This window comes from Suillus bovinus (assembly GCF_016758785.1).
Source record: "Suillus bovinus strain UH-Sbo-P2 chromosome Unknown EDB93scaffold_23, whole genome shotgun sequence".
In the NCBI taxonomy this organism is placed as follows: Eukaryota; Fungi; Basidiomycota; class Agaricomycetes; order Boletales; family Suillaceae; genus Suillus; species Suillus bovinus.
The window spans coordinates 414,838-432,650 of record NW_024542079.1 but is presented as its reverse complement, the minus strand read 5'-3'; the positions used below and the strand labels follow the sequence as shown (position 1 = coordinate 432,650).

Here is a 17,813-nt window from a genome sequence, read left to right as displayed (position 1 = left end):
GCCTGCTGGACCACATCCTTTACCTCTGTGAGCCCTGCCTCACATCCCGGCTTGACTGAATCCCAACCCTCTCAGTCTACCTCGATCACAATCGACATCCCATGCGACTCCAGGAATTCATGTTGGAGAGTCCGACTGTGGTAACCTAGCATTAACCATAAGCTATCGAGACGTTGAAGCAGTTCTTGAGTACCCTAAGTGCAGATATTATCAGCAACATAAGTCAATTTCAGATGAATACTCACCGCAGCTGCCCCTTGATGACAGCGCCATCGTGTGCGGGACTTCACTTGTTCTTGAAGTCGGCGACTAGAGGTGCGTTACACGCTGAAGTGACAAGAACTAATAGTAACCTACCGCACATAGCTCTCCTTCTTTGATTTTAATCGAGCCTCATGACGCTCCTCTGCAGTTTTATACTTGGGACGCATGGTTCTATGGTACTTGCAGTTGTTGCAGAGAGATGAGCTGAAGCCGAGTCGATTTCTGGTAGATCTAAAGTTATGAGATTGCAAAATACACTGATTACTGAAGCACCATTCAGTGACACTTCGGGACACAAACTCCGTTCTACAAAATTCTACAGTTACTAGCCTTCAGACATGCTTCTGCGGTGCTCAACAGTCAATCACACTGATAATGCAAAGGTAGGGTGTTATCATCATTTCGTAGCATCCATAGATAATGTTCTACATAATCTAGAGTCCCGCTGTCAACACTCAATCTCAATCCAAATTAACAGCATTCATATATTCCGATAAGTCCTCAACCTGACCCCATAGCACATCACTTGATTGCGCTGATGAACTTGGAGTGGAAGGAGGTGATTGTGTGAATGTCAAGTCGGTTGGGGAGGGAGAGTTATCCCGCAGAACATCTTGGGCGAGACCCGAAGTTGCAATGTCAGTGTTCAAGACAGCGGGAATGTTTGACTACCAGGGCATGTCAGATGAAACAGTGCGCACTACTGACAGGGACAGTTACTGAGCCGGTTATTGTCTGGGTGATATCAGAGTCTACTTTGCGGGTCTTCTCACTGACAACTTTGGTCTCTGTAGCATCGACCGTTGTCTTTGTGTGGGTGACGGTTCGGCGGGACTGAGTCTGCACAGTACGTCTTGTCCATGTCCAAGTGATGGTCCCTGCGGCGTGATTCTGAGATGAAGGATCCGAAGCTACATTGATCAGTTACCAGAATGTGAGTGGAGGAATAATGCAACGTACCTCGTGGTGTAGCAGTGCTCTGATTCATGATCCTCACACAGAAACACGCTGATGGTATATGTCGCAGATCAGTGGCAGTAAGCAATGGTGCTGAAAGATTAGTCACGTGCATCTGTTGAGGTGCGCCGTGCAGGTGAGTAATTGTTGATCGCGCAAAGGTAAATCTATATATTTGTCGATGGCATTAGGACGCCCCAACAAACGACCACGCAACAAGACAGGACTTAGCAGCTCAAGGATCCGACATGTTGTGTCTCATCGGGACCGTGTGCTGCATCCGACACGAGAGGTCCTAGGCCCAAGTAAAATTGCTGAGCGGGCAGCTGGTATGAATGTCTGCAAACGAGCTCGCATTGAAGGTGAGCTTGTATTTCCCAAGTGTTATGATAACTGACCAAATAAAAATTACCTAGCACTGACGGCAGATAAGAAACGCGCACTTGAGGCGCTTTGAGAACAGGACGACTTCAGTTTCGGGACTCACAATGATGCCGGTATGAACATTCTCGATGGATCTGAGCCAGTGGACATCAGTCATGCGGGAGGAGAGTTCCATGAGCTTACCAGAGAGCTACTAGGGGATTTCTACAACATGTGAGTACCTTAATGATCACACAACTTGTACTTACTGAGATGATCCTGGGCCAGAAATGCCAATGCGAAGTCTCGCAGGCCAGACTACAGGACAAGGTGTGATAGGACACGGCGGCATACCGAGGCGTTTGATAGACAGATGCCAGCCTTAACAAAGGCATACCTTGATTGGCATCTGTCAGTAAGCAATGCTGCCAGCGGCGACTGCGGGTTTTTTGCGCACCATAAGAAGAGTTCTCAGGAGAACACACTGGAGATTAATGGTTCCATCCAGATCAAGGTGGTGGATGTATTCTGTATGACGTACGTACTCATGAACATGCGCTGTGCTGACATACTACATGATAGGCGCTGAGAAAGTTGCTCTCACCATACTATCGACAGATTCATTTGTTGCATCAGCCCTTGTACGACAAGGTATCATTCCCTCTTTGCCCATAAGTCCAACTACTGGCTTAACAGTACAGGCTCTCAAACTCTATCGCATCACATGTCAATGAAATCCTCATTTTTCTATTCAAGCTTACGTAAAGACGTTGTGTGACTTACAAGGGGTGCGTACTAATGTCTTGTGTCAACACCAGAACACTCAATGATTGAACAGGTTCAATTTTACCCTTATCTATCTTGGCAGTTCTCGATTGCGCTGGACGCTTACCTACAGATTCTCGCCAGTGTCAATATGCTAGTCTATGAAGTGCTTCACTGTGGAGACCCTCAATGGCGCTTAAAACATGCTTGTCCAGCATGCACATACAAACTGCAAGGTGAAGTCCCCATGAAGTTCAGCTTACTCTATGCAATGGACGGCAATGACTCACTTAAGTGAGTCTTGAAAAAGTCGATGCAGGACGATCTGGACACCAAGGACAATTCTCCCTTGGCCCCATGCTCATCAGAGCTACCTACCATGCAATTTGTCAGTGGTGACCGTTATTTGTTAAACGACTACATCAAACAGTTCTCAAGAGACTCGCCTGCAGATATGCTATCACTTGATGACGATGAGGTATATTTTTTCATTCTTAACTTCACACTGTGCTAATTCAACTACAGGACAATCCTTGCGCAGGACACTGGAAAAATATGCGAGATGAGAAGACAAAGAAGATGTGGGGCATTTTCGACGAGTCAGGCATATTCATGTCTATCTGTAGGCATGGTTTCTCGCTCGTCATAGCTGACATGGTCCAAAGCGGAGAACAGTACGTCAATGTTGCTCTATTTCAATGCTTGCTTACTGACTTGTTTCTCAGAGCAAAGTACCCTCTGGCGGTTGTCTCAACACTTCTCGATACATTCGGTAGTGACCTCGGAGGAGGTTATGATATCGGATGTCACTTCAAGACCACGCTCAGCCAAAGCACACTAGGTCAACGCGCACAAGAACTCAATCACACCTCCCTCGTTAGTGCCTTCCACAGACATGCTCACCAACGCCTTTGTCAGCTCAATCACCTTGCAACGTATGTCAAAGGCCTGGGACTAGAGGACCTCGAGGGCTGCAAATGCACATTTTCGAAGTCCAACGCTCTGGCCTCCTCTGTGTGATATGCAAGCACCTTTCACCGGCATCAAGCTATTGCCAATTATTTTCAGCACAATGATGATCACGAAGTCTACGCAAATCTTAGTGAGTTCTTTGGCTTGTTGCGCTATGTTTTTGATTACAGAAATGCTATCCTACGTACATTCTTGTATAATAACTACAAGCAAGCCCTTCGTATACTCTCTGACGGACGACAATCCCTGCCAAGACTGATGCGAGAGCTTGGGGTAGAGGATGTCAGCATATTTGATGCTTGGTTAGCCGAAGAACGAACTTACCTCACATCGTTGACTCACGAGCCCAACCATGAGACGCTACAGATGGAGTACTGGCAAAAGCTGGTGAACCTTTCGGGTAGCAAGTAAGTGTTTGTTGTCCGTCCATTTTTGAATGTTAACGAGGCCTTTAGGAGAGATCTCGATGCTACTATGACCGCTTGGTCTGTGACTACACCAAGCACAGTACAGTTTGGACCTCGCGACATTGCATCGAAAAACAAGGTCGAGACCACCCGCAGGCACGCTATGGAGAATTACAAGAAGGACTTGAGAGTTGTCCAAGAACTCGAGGCGAAGCTTGGCGTGGCATGTAGATGGGTCCTGGAAGATCAGGAATGGAAGGATGCTGGACATCTTGTAGCCAAATGTAAATTCCAACGCGCGCTCGATCACCTTGAAGGTCTCGTTGTGGCTCGAATCTTCGAGCTTGCAAAGATGAACCAAGCAGGAACAGGTGAGTGATCATGGCGCTCATATTATACTTGGTATTAACAAAGTTTTAAGGCTACAAACTTCGGAAACACATTGGCAAGGCTTTACAAGTGCGCTCGGCAGCTATCCGCACAGCACTCGACAAGTATAACGCTGCTGCACGGGCACTCTCTCCTCCACGTTCCACCATTTCATGGGAGGATGTTGTTGAATATGCTTTTCTAGCTGACTTCGACCTGCTCCGCGATGCACTCGACAATATATCGCATCGTCCTTGGGCAACTCCCACTGGTCGCCAGACCATGGACACCTACTTCAAAATGTGCCGTGCGCGCGAGGAGATACACCGTCTCAATGTTGAAATTCAGTGCCTAGCTACATATCTACACGACGAAGACCATTACCTACTGGAGTGCGAGAAAAAACTTCAAAATCTGCATCCAGCACTTGCTCATCAAGTCGGTTTGCATCGCAGGATTCGCGCGAGATTCATGGCACATCACTACCATCGCCTGGATGAGATAAGCGCACTAGATGGCTTTACAGGGTCCATCGAGCGAGGGGAAAGCATTGAACGAGGAATGGGTGCCAGTGCATCCTCCCCCACAGCTTGCATTCCCCCCCAGCTCATTGCGGATGTGCTTCCCATGCTACAGGGAGGCATTGACAATGACTTGGAGGACCTTGAGGCAGACGAGAATGATGATACCAATGGCGAGGAGAGTGCTCATGTACTGGAGGATATTCTCCAGGTGACTCTGGATGTTTAATTACTTTTCATGTAGTACTATACATACATCTATATATCAGTCAGAGTCCGCCTTCCATTGGTGCACATCCACGCGAGATACACGAGCTCGCTGTCAGCAACAGCGAGCACAAATGGTTGATGCTGACGTGGTCTCGCCTATTACGTCCGACAGCCGGCGGCATTCTAAATGAGCTAATATTAGCACGCGGGGTACGGGGATAGGTGCCGACACTGCCGGAACACCAGCAGCACTCTCTCTGCAGCACTGAAGGCCTGTCAGTATCCAGCCTTTATTCATTTGGCTGGTAACAACTAGAAATACGTCGTTTTAGACCTGTCAGTACACGTAGCTGTCATATCTAATTACATCAGGTACGTGAGAACCACAGGTGGCAATGACGCATACCTGTCGTATTATGCGCCGAATTGGTCAAGGCGTGATGCACAGACGTTTCAGATACATAGTAGCGCCATTCGCTAACTCGAATGTATTCATTAGCAACAGTCATCTTTGTGGTTACACTGCACCTCTCCCTTCCAAAGAATTTTGATATCGGGCCATATAAACGGTGAAGTAAATGTGAGGTTTAGCAGTGGCAGCTTTGTTGCTAAGGGTTCGTGCTGCGGCTGGGAAGAACTTTCTACGCTTGCAGAACTGGCAGAACCTGACATGCGCGGAAGTTCTGCCACATTCTGCAGGAAAGGTTCTGCCACTGGTTCTGCCCACAATACTAGCAATATGGCAATGTGCTGGCATTAATCGTAAATATGTATCCATTTGAAGGCACATCGACGCAACAGTAATTCCGGAGAACCACATAAAAGCCAGCCGTCTTCCTACTATCGCCTTCAGAATTACCTGATCCCGCACACACTATTCGCAAAGAATGCATTTCTCATCCGCAATTGTGCTCGCTGTCATTGCTGCTTTAGTATCATCAAGCTCTGCCATGCCCACTACTAGCGATGCAGCTGGCCTCGACGGCCGCGATCCGAGTCAGAAATGTCCCTCAACATGCGAATCAGACTTAGACTGCGAAGCTGAAGGATGCAATAAATTATGCGTGAGTATCAGCATTTTCCTGGACCTGATAACATAACTCACCTGCATGACAGATCTTCGGTTCTGGGTGAGTCACATTCTTGATTTTACATCAGTGGAGTATGGCCGTTGACACTGACGCGCGAGTTAAGGGTGCTGATGTGTAGAGATGAGTGACACACTGTGGATGTAGCAGCGTATCACCGCACTTTGGGGCAAAGTTTTGGTCAGGAGATGTGGGGGAAACGTCAAAGAATTTACATCATAACCTTGATATAAACGAGCAACAATGATCTTACTTTTTGTACAAGCCGTGCGATCGAGAGATTTCCGACATACACCTGCCAAAACTTCGAAGACGCTCGAGGTTCGGTTCGGGAAGATTCGGGTTCGACCGAGGTTCAAAGCCAGACTGCGGCAGCTAGATGAAGCCAACAACGTGCTATTGGCAGATGTGGAGATAATCATGTTTCATTGTGAAATGAGTGAGGACGACTTCGAGATTATGAACTTGCTGATAAAAGATGCGACAAGAATGTTCTGGAGTCACCTCTGGTCTTTGATTGAAATCAAGAGGCAAAGTGTGGAAACCCCGATCAGAGTGAGTTGCTGGTATGCTCCAAATCCGTAGCGGCGGGCGAACCCCCGACTGTGCCTAGTGTAGGAATATTCCGATACCAGAACTGAGCGCTGAGCTGCAGCCTGGGGAGGCCTGTCATGGTATTGACCTCATGTCACAAAATGACTCTCAATAATACAACATGGATATGACTAAGCCAGACTTTTGTACTCTTCCCAACGAGTTTATCCCCGCCAGTCAAAATTATCCTGCGCTATAGTACATACCACAACCACACGTTCCCTACTTCAAAAGTCACAGCCGTCTACATCACTTCTTCAATCCATTCCCAAAATATCAGCAAGATATCATGCAGGCGAGCTCGCATGTCGCAGCTGGCCTTGCTCTGGCAGGTGCTTTGCTGACTGGTGTTGACGCTGCTATTCAGGCGGTAACTCGTAATGGAAGATACCTTTATACCGCGGACGGGAACAGGTTTTATATCAAAGGTGTAGCTTATCAGGAGCAAGGTAAGGACGTATTGATAAACATCAAGTCGACTTGATGTTTGCTACCGTCAAATGTCACGTCAATGCTCACAATAACATGCAGGTGCGGTAGTCGCGAGCGCAAGCAATCCCTTTCTTGAGCCATCTACTTTCATCGATCCCCTGTCCAACGGCACTACCTGCACCCGTGATCTTCCCTACTTGCAGGAGCTTGGTGTCAATGCTATCCGTGCCTATAGCATTAACTCATCGTTGAACCATGATTCTTGCGTGGAAACATTCAGTAATGCTGGTATTTATACTATGTGGGTACCCATGAAGCATTTTCAGCCTACCAGTCCATTGACATCGTCTAGCATCGATCTTTCTCTACCTGGAAATGGTTCGATGGACCGCGACGCGCCGTCCTGGACCACCAATCTACTTGATTTATACATTGAGACCATCAACATCTTCTCAAAATACAACAACGTTCTGGCTTATAACGTTGGAAATGAAGTCGTCATCGCAGCTAACGGCACCGCTGCTGCTACCTTCGTCAAGGCAGCTACTCGTGATGTAAAAGCATACCTGTAGGTTAAACCTGAATCCCCAGATACATGTAAGTCTCCGTAACGCTGGCTTGAAATCACAAGAAACTCACCTGTCTGCTGCGCTCATACAAGATCACTACAAGGGCATATAATATGATCAACAGACGTGCGTGCTGATATAAGCTTCACAAGACCATATATGATCATTTACGCTACGTGTTGTTTTGTTGATGCAGGTCACTGAGCTCAGCGCTCAGTTCTGGTATCGGAATAGTCCTACACTAGGCACAGTCGGGGGGCTCGCCCGCCGCTACGGATTTGGAGCATACCAGCAACTCACACTAATCGGGGTTTCCACACTTTGCCTCTTGATTTCAATCAAAGACCAGAGGTGACTCCAGAACAGTGATTTCACTTGCGGCAATTGGTAAATCTCAGGTGTCAGGAAGAGGTTGTTCTTTCTTGTCGCATCTTTTATCAGCAAGTTCATAATCTTGAAGTCGTCCTCACTCATTTCACAATGAAACATGATCATCTCCACACCTGCCAACAGCACGTTGGCTTCGTCTAGTGTTGCCGCAGTCCGGCTCTGAACCTCGGTCGAACCCGAATCTCCCCGAACCGAACCGAACCTCGAGCGTCTTCGAAGTTTTGGCAGGTGTATGTCGGAAATCTCTTGATCGCACGGCTTGGACAAAAAGTAAGATCATTGTTGCTCGTTTATATCAAGGTTATGATGTGAATTCTTTGACGTTTCCCCCACATCTCCTGACCAAAACTTTGCCCCAAAGTGCGGTGATACGCTGCTACATGCACAGTGTGTCAGTTAGGTTGACACATATTCACCCTTAACTCGCGCGTCAGTGTCAACGGCCATACTCCACCGATGTAAAATCAAGAATGTGACTCACCCAGGACTCTGGCGGTACTGTCATGCAGGTGAGTTATGTTATCAGGTCCAGGAAAATGCTGATACTCACGCAACATTCATTGCATCCTTTAACTTGGCAGTCTGGGTGCGTGTCGCATTTTGAGGGACATTTCGGATTGTGACCAGGGAGGCTAGCTGCATCGCTAGTAGTGGGCATGCATCAGGAAAAAACCCAAAATGCCGTAGGCTGGGTGATGGCTATATAGCGCTTTTTAGGCACAGTAGCACTATGTAGGCACGGCTTACGCTACAGTGACCTATATAGCGCTATATAGTCTTAAGCCATGCTACAAGCGGCTATATGGTTGGGGGATGCTACAGGTAGCTACAGGAGCTACCACTGCGGCTACAGGCAGCTACAGGGTAGTATGTACATGACGCGTCGTTGTATCTAATCACTTTATAACACATGCGCAAAACATTTCGCCATCAATGAACTCGTTGAAATAAAAATCGTTCGCCACCTCGTATGCATTTCCGCTTCTCAACCTCAAATCTACTGACTGTCCCATCCTCGGTATTAAATGGCACGGCCGCACGATTTCGTCAACGTGGACTACAGCAGCGTTGCGGCGAAGTTGGCGGGTTGAGCGCGAGACCTGTCGCATTCGAGAGGAAGGGTCGGGTGGTTTGAAAGGTGTGAACCACTCGACATAAGCGAGGGCTCTGGAATATGCGCCGAACTGGTGAGGTAGGGTGAAAATAGCACGAACATGGGCTACTCGTACACTTGAAACAAGACTATTATCAAAATTGACCGCTGAGAAACTCGGCAAAAAAAAAATACCCTCAAGAGTATGCAAATGCGAAGAGCAAGGCCTGTCTGCTATCAATGCCATGTCAAACTGGGCTGGGGTACCAGGCTTCCAGCCTGACGGCAACTTTTCTGGAGTTGCTCTGATGTGCCTTCACTTTGGCACGTTGCTAACTCGTAAATCTGGTGGCATCACAATCACCACTTGACGATAAAGATCAAATCGGTCTTGAAGACCAGGGACTATGGTGTTGTGCGGGAGATTCTTGAGTAAGAATGATCGGAGAGCAGGGAGGAACTCAGTAGCACTGTGTGCTGTTATGATGGTTTGAACTAGTGCTGCCATGGTCCAGTTCAGGGGGTCCAGGACGAGAACCGAGAACCGAACCATGGTCCGGTTCTGCAAAATCTTTGAACCTAGAACTGGACCATCGAGAACCGTTCTTTGTGGTCTGGTCCAGTTTTTTTCTGGTCCGAACTCGAACTGAACTGAAAATTTTTCTATAGTGAGCACAAAAAAAATGTTGACAAAATGCTAGTCTACACATTGAGTAGCTAGTCTAACATAATAGCCGCAAACTCTTCTGCCTCTGTAGCTGCTGAAATATGACCATTGCGGTAACCTGCCTTCAATAACTGGAGTGCAGAGAATGTAGCTGGGGCCAGTGCATTGCAGCGCAGTGTTGATGTGATCCCCCCACTAGAGAAGGCACATTCAGAGGGAACTGCACTGCCCTGAATAGGTAAATAATCGCGCACAATACGAGATAGTGTTGGATACTGTAGTGAGTGTAGCTAATCAATAGAGTGAGCTCAGAATGTGATAATACAAAGAAAAACTTTCCCCCCACCATGCCACAATATTATCTGTCTCTTCCAATGGCGAAGTAAGATATGACGAGAGTTCTTGAAGCGGTCACACATGCAATTGTCTGCTGCTTGACGTGCTATGACAGCATCGCACATCCAGGATTGGCCATACCAAACACCCTGCGACACTTTTGTTGGCACAGTAGCGTGTTCCATGGTGTTGGTGCTGTTGGTGCGTGACATCGGAGGTGCTTTGTAATATTTATTGAACTACACAACAATCAGCTGGCAGAATATTTAAGTGAAATAAAACTTACCAAGGCTTGAAGACGAGCCCTCCCACTTGCAACCTTTGCAACGCTCCAACGACTTTCGACATACGCCAACTTGTAGTTGGGGTCAAGAACTATACAGACAAAGTATACATCAGAGTCGTTAGTTTTCTGATAGTACTTTGCCACGTTCTTGAGGCCTTTCTGAATTGCGTCAGCGATTGGTGCATATTCTGCACTGTTGGCCATCGTCTGCCACGTATTGGCGAGACACTCCAGTGTAGGAATGGTTTGTGAGGCTGTTGGGTGTGCGGCTGAAGAGAAAGACTGCTGTGCAGTTTCAGGCTCCTATATTAAACATAAGTTAGTAAACAAGTAGACGAACAAACGAAAAAAATAGCTACCTTGAGGACATTACACACAAGCTGTATCTTCTTCCAGTCAAGCCGATCAAGCCTGAAGTCGCTGTATGATTTGTTGTGCAATGTCGGGACTTCAGGACTCTTGTCAGCAAGCAGGGTGAAGCGGTTGATGGCCAGATGAAGAGACACAAAATGTTCCAGGCATTTGAACAAAGATGCCCAGTGCATTCTCACCCAGGCCAAGATCTCTTGAACGGGGATTCCCTCTTCCTCACAGGACTTCTTCAAGAACGCGTGGGCTTGTGGGGATTTGCGAATCTAAATTTCGCGTCAGAAAACAACTTGGAGACCAAAACTAAGACTTCACCTGTTCAATGAGAGCAAGTGCCTTTCCAATGGCATCCCCAACATCAAACCCATCCTCGGTTATAGCTTCAGGATCATCCTCCAGTATAGTGAGCTGTTCAGTCAAGCTGGCAATGTCAGTCTCATCACCAATATCAATAGCACCGCGGATCTTTTTGAGTAATGTTGCTTGAGGGGTGGGTGCGACTGCGTCAATGAAATGACGTGCAGCAAGATTGAGGATGTGCTCTTGATATCGGATGCGGCAAGAACCCGGAAGCCAATGAGTGCCATCCTCATCAATGACCTTTGCTACTTCTTTCATGGCGGTATCATTGTTCGAGGCGTTATCTGATGTCATCCATCCAACCTGTACATACAAGTAAAGTTAGTCTAATGCTAATGCGAAACATTTAAAAAAAACTTACCTTCTTGCGAATGCTGAACCTATCTATGGTCTCAACAAGTATGCGGCTAATGTTATGGCCACTGTGATTGCCTTCGACGCAGCTGAAAGAAAGCTGCTCATTTTTCAACTCCCACTGCAGTGGCTGTCGGGAGGGTTCCAAATGTAATGCCCAGTAACGGAAAAGAAAGGTTCACCAATAATTGACGTCCACGAGTCAAATGTCATGGAAACTGCACTGTCAACATGCTACCAAAATGTTTTAAAGGACTGGTCACAATATAATTAGAAAAAAAACATACCGCCAGACGTTCTTTGATAGTTTGAACAATAGAGGTCGCTCGAGCCTTGATTGTATCAGTTAACTTCGTGCAATGCGGGATGTCTTTTTCGGTAAGAGATGGATGTGCGTATTGCAGTAAACGTCAGAATGCTGGCTTATCGATTAACTGTATTGCCTAGCATGATGTAAATAAACTTCGAATGAATAAAATTAAAAAAATTGACATACCTCGTCTTCCATCACAACCAGTTCCATAATATATTCAAGTAGTCCATCCTTGGTAAACATGGGGGGTTTTAAAACAAGGTTGGTGTCAAGAGTTGTTTGCATCACGGTGAGATGATCTTCTCCTGGCGGAATAGCACGAGGGTGCATACTAATGCTTGCAGCATCACAGTACTGCTTGTACACTTGAAAGTGGGTCTTCTTGTGGTGAACAATGTGTGTGCGCAGTGTTGAAGTGCCTCTGTGAAAGGTGTGCTTGTGTGCTGGTTCACCAGCATCCCTTGTGTGAAAGTTTTTAAAAAATATTGAAAATGAGATGGATGACTTACTTGCACAGGGTACACACCCACCCATCAGGACTGCGAGTGAATATAGTCCTAACATCTGCTGTACGTTCATTTTTTGAAAGCTAAATATACAGGTGTTAGTGAAGGAAGGAAGACAATCAACATGAAAGATACATACTGTCTGAGTGATGACTCCATTCTTGGACTTGGCATCATCGGTGTCATCTAAGTCTTCGACATCTGATTGAGGGACCAGCTCATCAGCGGATGATTCTCCTGGATCGACGTCCTTGTCTTCGTCTTCATCTTCAGAGTCGAGAGGCGATAAAAATCGCATAGCGACTTTCTTCGGTGCCGGATGGTCTGTAGTGCTTGACAATGCGCGTTTCCTTGTGCCTGAAGACAGCCCACAAACATTGTCAGCATCACGCATACAAGCTGAGGGCTTTAAGGGATGGCCAGACCGCCAAGAACCAACTGTTGCTGGGGTACGTCCAGCTTTGAGTAGAATGGAGTAGGCATCTCTTGTAGATGCAGTTGATGTCGATGGCTGGGTGGAAGGTGGGACATTGGGAAGGGGTACATCGTCGTCAGGATCATTAAAGAAAGTGATATCAGCAGCATCCTTGAGGGAGCCATCAGCGTTAAGCACACAGGCGTCTTGAGACATTGTCAGATGACAGAGATAACTCACAATGTTGTCATCAGTACCTCGTTTTGTACATGGAGCAGGGAGCCAACAACCATGCACCCCAGAACAAAGACTTGAGAGCTGGTGGAGGATCATGACTGTCTAGGAAGTGTGCAGACTTGAATTAACATATATCTGTGACATAGTCAAACATATGTCAGTGGGCAAGAATATTGATGATTTGATTAGTTAGTACTTACCTTCAAAAATGCTAAAGATTGCCTGATTAACCTAGAGCACAAATCCCGAAGACGACAGTCTGATGTTGAGGCCAATGTTGTCGAAGTCGAAGTTGAAGTTGATCGAAATTGAAGTTGAAGTTGACAACAGTTCGGAACAGTTCGGGAAGGCCAAACCAAAATAGAACAGTTCAGGGATATGTAGAACCGAGAACCACCTTCCGGTCCGGTTCTGGCTGATGCGAGAACTGTGGACTGAACCACAGAGAACCGGACCAAAAGTCTGGTTCGAACCGTGGTTCTGGACCGGACCGCGGCAGCACTAGTTTGAACAGATTGGTGAGGATGCACGGGGACTTTTGCAAGGACATGGGTTGCTTGAAGTGGTTCAGCGGCAGGAAGATTTGGTGTTTCCGACTCTGAGTCCATGTCTGAATCTGCGTCGACGTCATGTGGGTTTGAGTGAGGCTGTTGTGACAACCAATCCAGGTATGCACTATGTCACGAGTACCTTTAACAAATCACTATTCTTTCTTGAATCTTCCTAAGTGCCAATACACAGCGCCTAAGTCAAACCCTAACCCTACCCTGAAAGCGTCTATCATTCCTGAAATACCTTTAGCGCCCACGACACGTGTCTTCGATGTGATTGATGAAGAAGATGAGTTCTTTGATTGTGAATAGATTAGATTAGATACGATAAGATAAGATATGGTCACGTGATGCTTCTTTAATATTCTATGATGTTCTATGGTACGATTCCCTTTTCCTTTTTATGATTGGCTGGTAGTTGTATCTCAGTTTCAATCTCAGTTTCAATAGTTGTATATAGGTAGCACATCTTGGTCGATAGTTCTTTAGTTCAAACCTCTTGTATCTACACTGTAGCAATCCAAGACGTACCTGCTCATCATCTTTCTTGTTGTGATAACCTTAGTCTGAGTCCTAGTCTCCGCCCAGCGTTAATTCATTATTGGGTTGTGACACACTACATATAAACACAGCTTCCTGGCGTTGGAGCCACAAAGCCATTTGTTCCTCATAGTCCCGTTTATTGCTAGCATGGTATGAGTCCTTTGCAAAATCAATGTGCAAGTGCTCAGGAAGTTCTGTGTTAAAGCCATCAGCTGCGCCAAACAACGTGATGGACTGTACATAATGAGAGAGCTGGTGTAATTTCAGTATGTTGAAATGCTCTTGAACAGTGAGCTCCTTGAGGATGTCTTTATTGGCGTGAAATACAGTCAGGGCGGTTTGTAGGGCTTCGAGGGACTCAGTTGTCTGAATGTGCAGCTGGGCATAATATGAGAAGTCGAGAATAGATTGTGCAACTACCAAAACATGACTGCCAGGCATGACATCAAAACATCATCTTAACGACTTGATAAACACATACCTAGGTACTGCCCTGCTCAATAAGCCAACAAATACTTGCTCGCATAATACAGCAACATTCACCCATCTCAGACGGACAGCCGAGTGTGACAATGTACCGTTGGGAACGGGCCATCCCATGTGGGCCCATGGACATAATTGTACCATGATATACGAGTGGGCCAGGTGAATGTGTGTACCCAAGACACACAGATGGGCTGAGGGTACATTATATAGACAGTGGTATAGAAATGTATCAGTATATAGGACATTATAAATGCTAATTCCTGTTTACATTGGAGACAAGTGGGCCAGCCGGATGTGTGTACCCAAGGTAAACAGATGGGCCGACCATATGAGTGGGCTGAGTGAATCTGTGTACCCAAAGCATACGGATGGGCCGAGAGCATACATTATAGATAGTGATATAGGAATTTACTAGTATAAATGACATTATGAATGCCAAATCCTGTTAATGATGGAGACGAGTGGGCCAGCCAGATGTGTGTACCCAAGGTAAATGGATGGGCCAGGGGTATATAGTATAGACTGGTACAGGAATCTACTCGAATAGCAAATCCGGTGTAAAATGGAAACAACCGAGCTGGACAAATGATATACACCGGAGATCTGGTCAGATTATCATCTGGCAGGTGCATCAATATTCTCACTGGCCTATGATCCAGTACAGGCAAATATACAATCTGGTGTATCTATGATTCAGTACAGGCAAATATACAATCTGGTGTATCTGTCATCTCACAAGCCTGTTGTCTGGCACATCCACTATCATATGCTAAAAACATTGAACAAGTGAATATCAATCAGAGTAGACTAAAATATACATCATCACTTGTCTAGACATCTTTCTTCTCAACCGGGTCACTACGTTGTACATTGCCATATTTTGCATAGTCTGTCCTTGGAGTTCCAACAAAATTATGGATACTATCTCGCATGTACCACGCAGTGACAATCCGGCTACCCTGTTCAACATGCATGTGATGTCTGACAAGGCGACATGATGAGGCTAACATTGACCCGGAGTCATATAGAAACTTGATGCCAAGATTCATGAAATCCATTATGACCAGATGATAAATGCCTGCAGTTGTCATAATATCAAATGCCTCCAGTCAACATTTTGGATCTCTATGAGGTGGTGACCGGTGATTGCAAATGACTGACACTACATTGAAGACATATGCCTAATGTTTGAGATGATGGTACATGTCTTGTCACTGATACTGGGTCGCCCATTCACTGAGCCGGACTTGAGTTTTGATTCCAGCCCGATATAGATTTGGGTGCATGACCCGAAGCGCAGCAGAGACAAGGATACCGGACCTTTGAAGGGAGGTTGTGATATTGCAACCAACATCACCTTTCAATGCAGCGGATACCTGAGGTGAGAAGCCATCTTCCGGATCAAGTTTTGGGAAACCATGTTTCTACAATACTTTAGACTGGCAACACCAATTGATGTGAACTGGACATACCTCTCTGCCTTGCTGAAACCAGGCAGGTGATATATTGATGCAACCAGGTGTGATCTTCCCATCTGGACTCGGATAGAAATTGGACTCATGGGTCCTCCATTCAGTAGCCTTCCTGGTGGTGATGCTATCGTTCAACAGATTTCCTATGGAATTTGTGGTGCATTGCATGTCTGTCTGTGAATATTGTCATATACATCCGGATGAGATGAAATAAGAAATGAATGTGGATATAAGACAAACCATTATCATACCAGTCATGGCTCCGGGCAAATACCAGACAATTATTCTGCCTCCAGAATCAATGATGACACTCGGTGTTCTTAGGACAACCTGTTCTGCAGGAGGGAATTTGTCTAAAAGAGTTTGCTCTTGTTTCTCACTTCGTCCAGATTCATATTTTTCCAGAGATTCATTGTATCTGACCATGTCAATTTTGAGATGAACTGTTGCCAAGTTACTCGACCAGCACAGATATATATGTGAGAATGCATACCAGGATTGAAGTAAGCAACAGCCAGGACATTGGCAAGCTGCTCCAAAGCAATACAAGTGTCGACATCTAAAAGTCCAACACTCATTGGCTTTACCGGTTGTCGATAAATCTTGGACATGAAGGAGTCATAAACCAATTCACCGGCAAGGTAGGTCTGGTATAATGCCCAGTCCGGTGGAATTGTTGTCATGTGTTGAGGAAATAAATGAGTGGTTAAAGTATGAGGAAAGAAAAGTGTTTGATGAATCCGTAACTGGATAACAATGAGCAGGAATCCGTGTCACATGCAATGAACCAGATTTCATCTTCGAAAATCACCACCCATTTACATTGCATTTTAATATACATGAGTATAACATGTCTACTGAAGGCTTCCAGATGTCAGATTGGGCTTGACCATACGGATGCACTGTCATCTGTATTCAACCGGTCCATTAGTGATTGTGAGGACACCACAGCCCTAGTGAGTTCAGCAACCGGCCCAACTACTCCGGCCAACTTATCACTTGAACTCAAAAGGTTTGTCATCCTTCTCTGCAAAATTTCCAACAGCTCTCTACCAATTGTCGTCTGACGGCACTGCTCAAGAGATGCTGATCCAACCATGTCTGGTTAATGAACCAGGCCAAGTGTGAGCATATACAGGAGGAGGTCGGTTTCCACATGATTCGGCTATTACAATGCAAGTAAGACTTAGTGAGGATCTAGTGTAGGAGGTCAAGATCTCATGGACTCACGAGTTCTAAAAAATGGCCCTCAACCAACTCCATCACATCTTGGACAGATGATTTTGGCAACATGTCTAGCACCCTGCAAGAGCCCAGGTTCTCCTTTCACCAGGCATTAAAGTAGTTTGGCATACAAGCGATGTCATATTCATCTGATGTGGCGGAATTGACAGAGAGAGGCAATGCTTTGATTTCCATGAGGACCTCATTCACATCCGGTTGCTGGTTCATCAATTTATGCTCAACCAAAATTGCAATCACATTGTGGAGAGGTTTTGGAATGGTGGCAGAGCACCTGCTCAGGAAGGATATGTTGATGAATGGAGTTACAAAAGTCTATATGACAGGCACCATTATTTGAGTGCAAGATAAGAATTGTCTGGTTGACCGGACAACCAGACAACTGGATGCTTACCTCCATTTCCCATTGCATGAGTGTGTAAAAAATTTCTGCATAATCAGGCATGGCGGTGGAAAGCTCTTGTCAATATACAGGCGCATGGCCAACAAGCGAGAATTGGCGTAGAACAAAGCACGAGAAATATCTCTGGTGGTGATCTCACCATCCGAGTAGGCCACAATGATTTGATCAGAGGGAACCAAAGTGACGGTGTTGTTCATGGTGAGTGTATGACGATGATGCGATGGTGAGACAAACAAAGTTTGTTTTATGCCCACATTTTCAATATAACTACATATTAGC

General features: G+C 46.0%; 9 protein-coding genes across 9 annotated transcripts; 3 read left to right on the top strand and 6 right to left on the bottom strand.

Annotated features, from left to right (window-relative positions):
* Nucleotides 1-725: 725 nt before the first annotated feature.
* EDB93DRAFT_1249920 (uncharacterized protein) lies at nt 726-1,252 on the bottom strand (the record flags this gene model as incomplete). Its single annotated transcript, XM_041452926.1, has 3 exons — nt 726-932; nt 985-1,175; nt 1,225-1,252. The coding sequence occupies 3 exons, from the start codon at nt 1,250-1,252 to the stop codon at nt 726-728; spliced, it is 426 nt and encodes a 141-aa protein (XP_041308372.1).
* Nucleotides 1,253-1,556: 304 nt separating this feature from the next.
* On the top strand, nt 1,557-4,847 carry EDB93DRAFT_1240352 (uncharacterized protein; the record flags this gene model as incomplete). The annotated part of the gene is made up of 13 exons (XM_041451745.1): nt 1,557-1,583; nt 1,685-1,818; nt 1,873-2,114; nt 2,167-2,310; nt 2,341-2,372; nt 2,423-2,643; nt 2,743-2,827; nt 2,875-3,023; nt 3,075-3,341; nt 3,378-3,455; nt 3,492-3,728; nt 3,777-4,099; nt 4,150-4,847. The coding sequence occupies 13 exons, from the start codon at nt 1,557-1,559 to the stop codon at nt 4,845-4,847; spliced, it is 2,637 nt and encodes an 878-aa protein (XP_041308371.1).
* Nucleotides 4,848-5,568: 721 nt separating this feature from the next.
* EDB93DRAFT_1142921 (uncharacterized protein) lies at nt 5,569-6,023 on the top strand. Its single transcript, XM_041449364.1, has 2 exons — nt 5,569-5,879; nt 5,934-6,023. Exons 1-2 carry the CDS (start codon nt 5,716-5,718, stop codon nt 6,001-6,003), a joined length of 234 nt encoding a protein of 77 aa, XP_041308370.1. The 5' UTR covers nt 5,569-5,715; the 3' UTR covers nt 6,004-6,023.
* A 610-nt stretch (nt 6,024-6,633) lies between these two features.
* Nucleotides 6,634-7,668, top strand: EDB93DRAFT_347228 (Glucanosyltransferase). Its single transcript, XM_041456156.1, has 4 exons — nt 6,634-6,959; nt 7,042-7,243; nt 7,295-7,539; nt 7,604-7,668. The coding sequence occupies exons 1-3, from the start codon at nt 6,800-6,802 to the stop codon at nt 7,512-7,514; spliced, it is 582 nt and encodes a 193-aa protein (XP_041308369.1). The 5' UTR covers nt 6,634-6,799; the 3' UTR covers nt 7,515-7,539; nt 7,604-7,668.
* A 1,129-nt stretch (nt 7,669-8,797) lies between these two features.
* Nucleotides 8,798-9,307, bottom strand: EDB93DRAFT_1084366 (uncharacterized protein; the record flags this gene model as incomplete). The annotated part of the gene is made up of 2 exons (XM_041445829.1): nt 8,798-9,123; nt 9,172-9,307. Coding segments are annotated over 2 exons (462 nt in total), but the record flags the coding sequence as incomplete, so codon positions are not given.
* Nucleotides 9,308-13,961: 4,654 nt separating this feature from the next.
* On the bottom strand, nt 13,962-14,531 carry EDB93DRAFT_1249916 (uncharacterized protein; the record flags this gene model as incomplete). The annotated part of the gene is made up of 2 exons (XM_041452925.1): nt 13,962-14,361; nt 14,413-14,531. 2 exons carry the CDS (start codon nt 14,529-14,531, stop codon nt 13,962-13,964), a joined length of 519 nt encoding a protein of 172 aa, XP_041308367.1.
* A 716-nt stretch (nt 14,532-15,247) lies between these two features.
* EDB93DRAFT_1084126 (uncharacterized protein) lies at nt 15,248-15,508 on the bottom strand (the record flags this gene model as incomplete). Its single annotated transcript, XM_041445811.1, has 1 exon — nt 15,248-15,508. One exon carries the CDS (start codon nt 15,506-15,508, stop codon nt 15,248-15,250), a length of 261 nt encoding a protein of 86 aa, XP_041308366.1.
* A 120-nt stretch (nt 15,509-15,628) lies between these two features.
* On the bottom strand, nt 15,629-16,572 carry EDB93DRAFT_1249915 (uncharacterized protein; the record flags this gene model as incomplete). Its single annotated transcript, XM_041452924.1, has 4 exons — nt 15,629-15,841; nt 15,890-16,063; nt 16,130-16,332; nt 16,383-16,572. The coding sequence occupies 4 exons, from the start codon at nt 16,570-16,572 to the stop codon at nt 15,629-15,631; spliced, it is 780 nt and encodes a 259-aa protein (XP_041308365.1).
* A 422-nt stretch (nt 16,573-16,994) lies between these two features.
* Nucleotides 16,995-17,731, bottom strand: EDB93DRAFT_1103559 (uncharacterized protein; the record flags this gene model as incomplete). The annotated part of the gene is made up of 4 exons (XM_041447322.1): nt 16,995-17,054; nt 17,120-17,192; nt 17,220-17,405; nt 17,526-17,731. 4 exons carry the CDS (start codon nt 17,729-17,731, stop codon nt 16,995-16,997), a joined length of 525 nt encoding a protein of 174 aa, XP_041308364.1.
* Nucleotides 17,732-17,813: the final 82 nt, after the last annotated feature.

Bases quoted from the DNA above. Each gene is read 5' to 3' on its own strand.
- EDB93DRAFT_1142921 (XM_041449364.1), top strand. From the start codon at position 5,716: ATGCATTTCTCATCCGCAATTGTGCTCGCTGTCATTGCTGCTTTAGTA. The intron at 5,880-5,933 runs CAATAAATTATG...AACATAACTCAC, and splicing joins GACTGCGAAGCTGAAGGATG to CTGCATGACAGATCTTCGGT.
- EDB93DRAFT_347228 (XM_041456156.1), top strand. From the start codon at position 6,800: ATGCAGGCGAGCTCGCATGTCGCAGCTGGCCTTGCTCTGGCAGGTGCT. The intron at 6,960-7,041 runs GTAAGGACGTAT...AATAACATGCAG, and splicing joins TGTAGCTTATCAGGAGCAAG to GTGCGGTAGTCGCGAGCGCA. The intron at 7,244-7,294 runs GTGGGTACCCAT...GACATCGTCTAG, and splicing joins AATGCTGGTATTTATACTAT to CATCGATCTTTCTCTACCTG.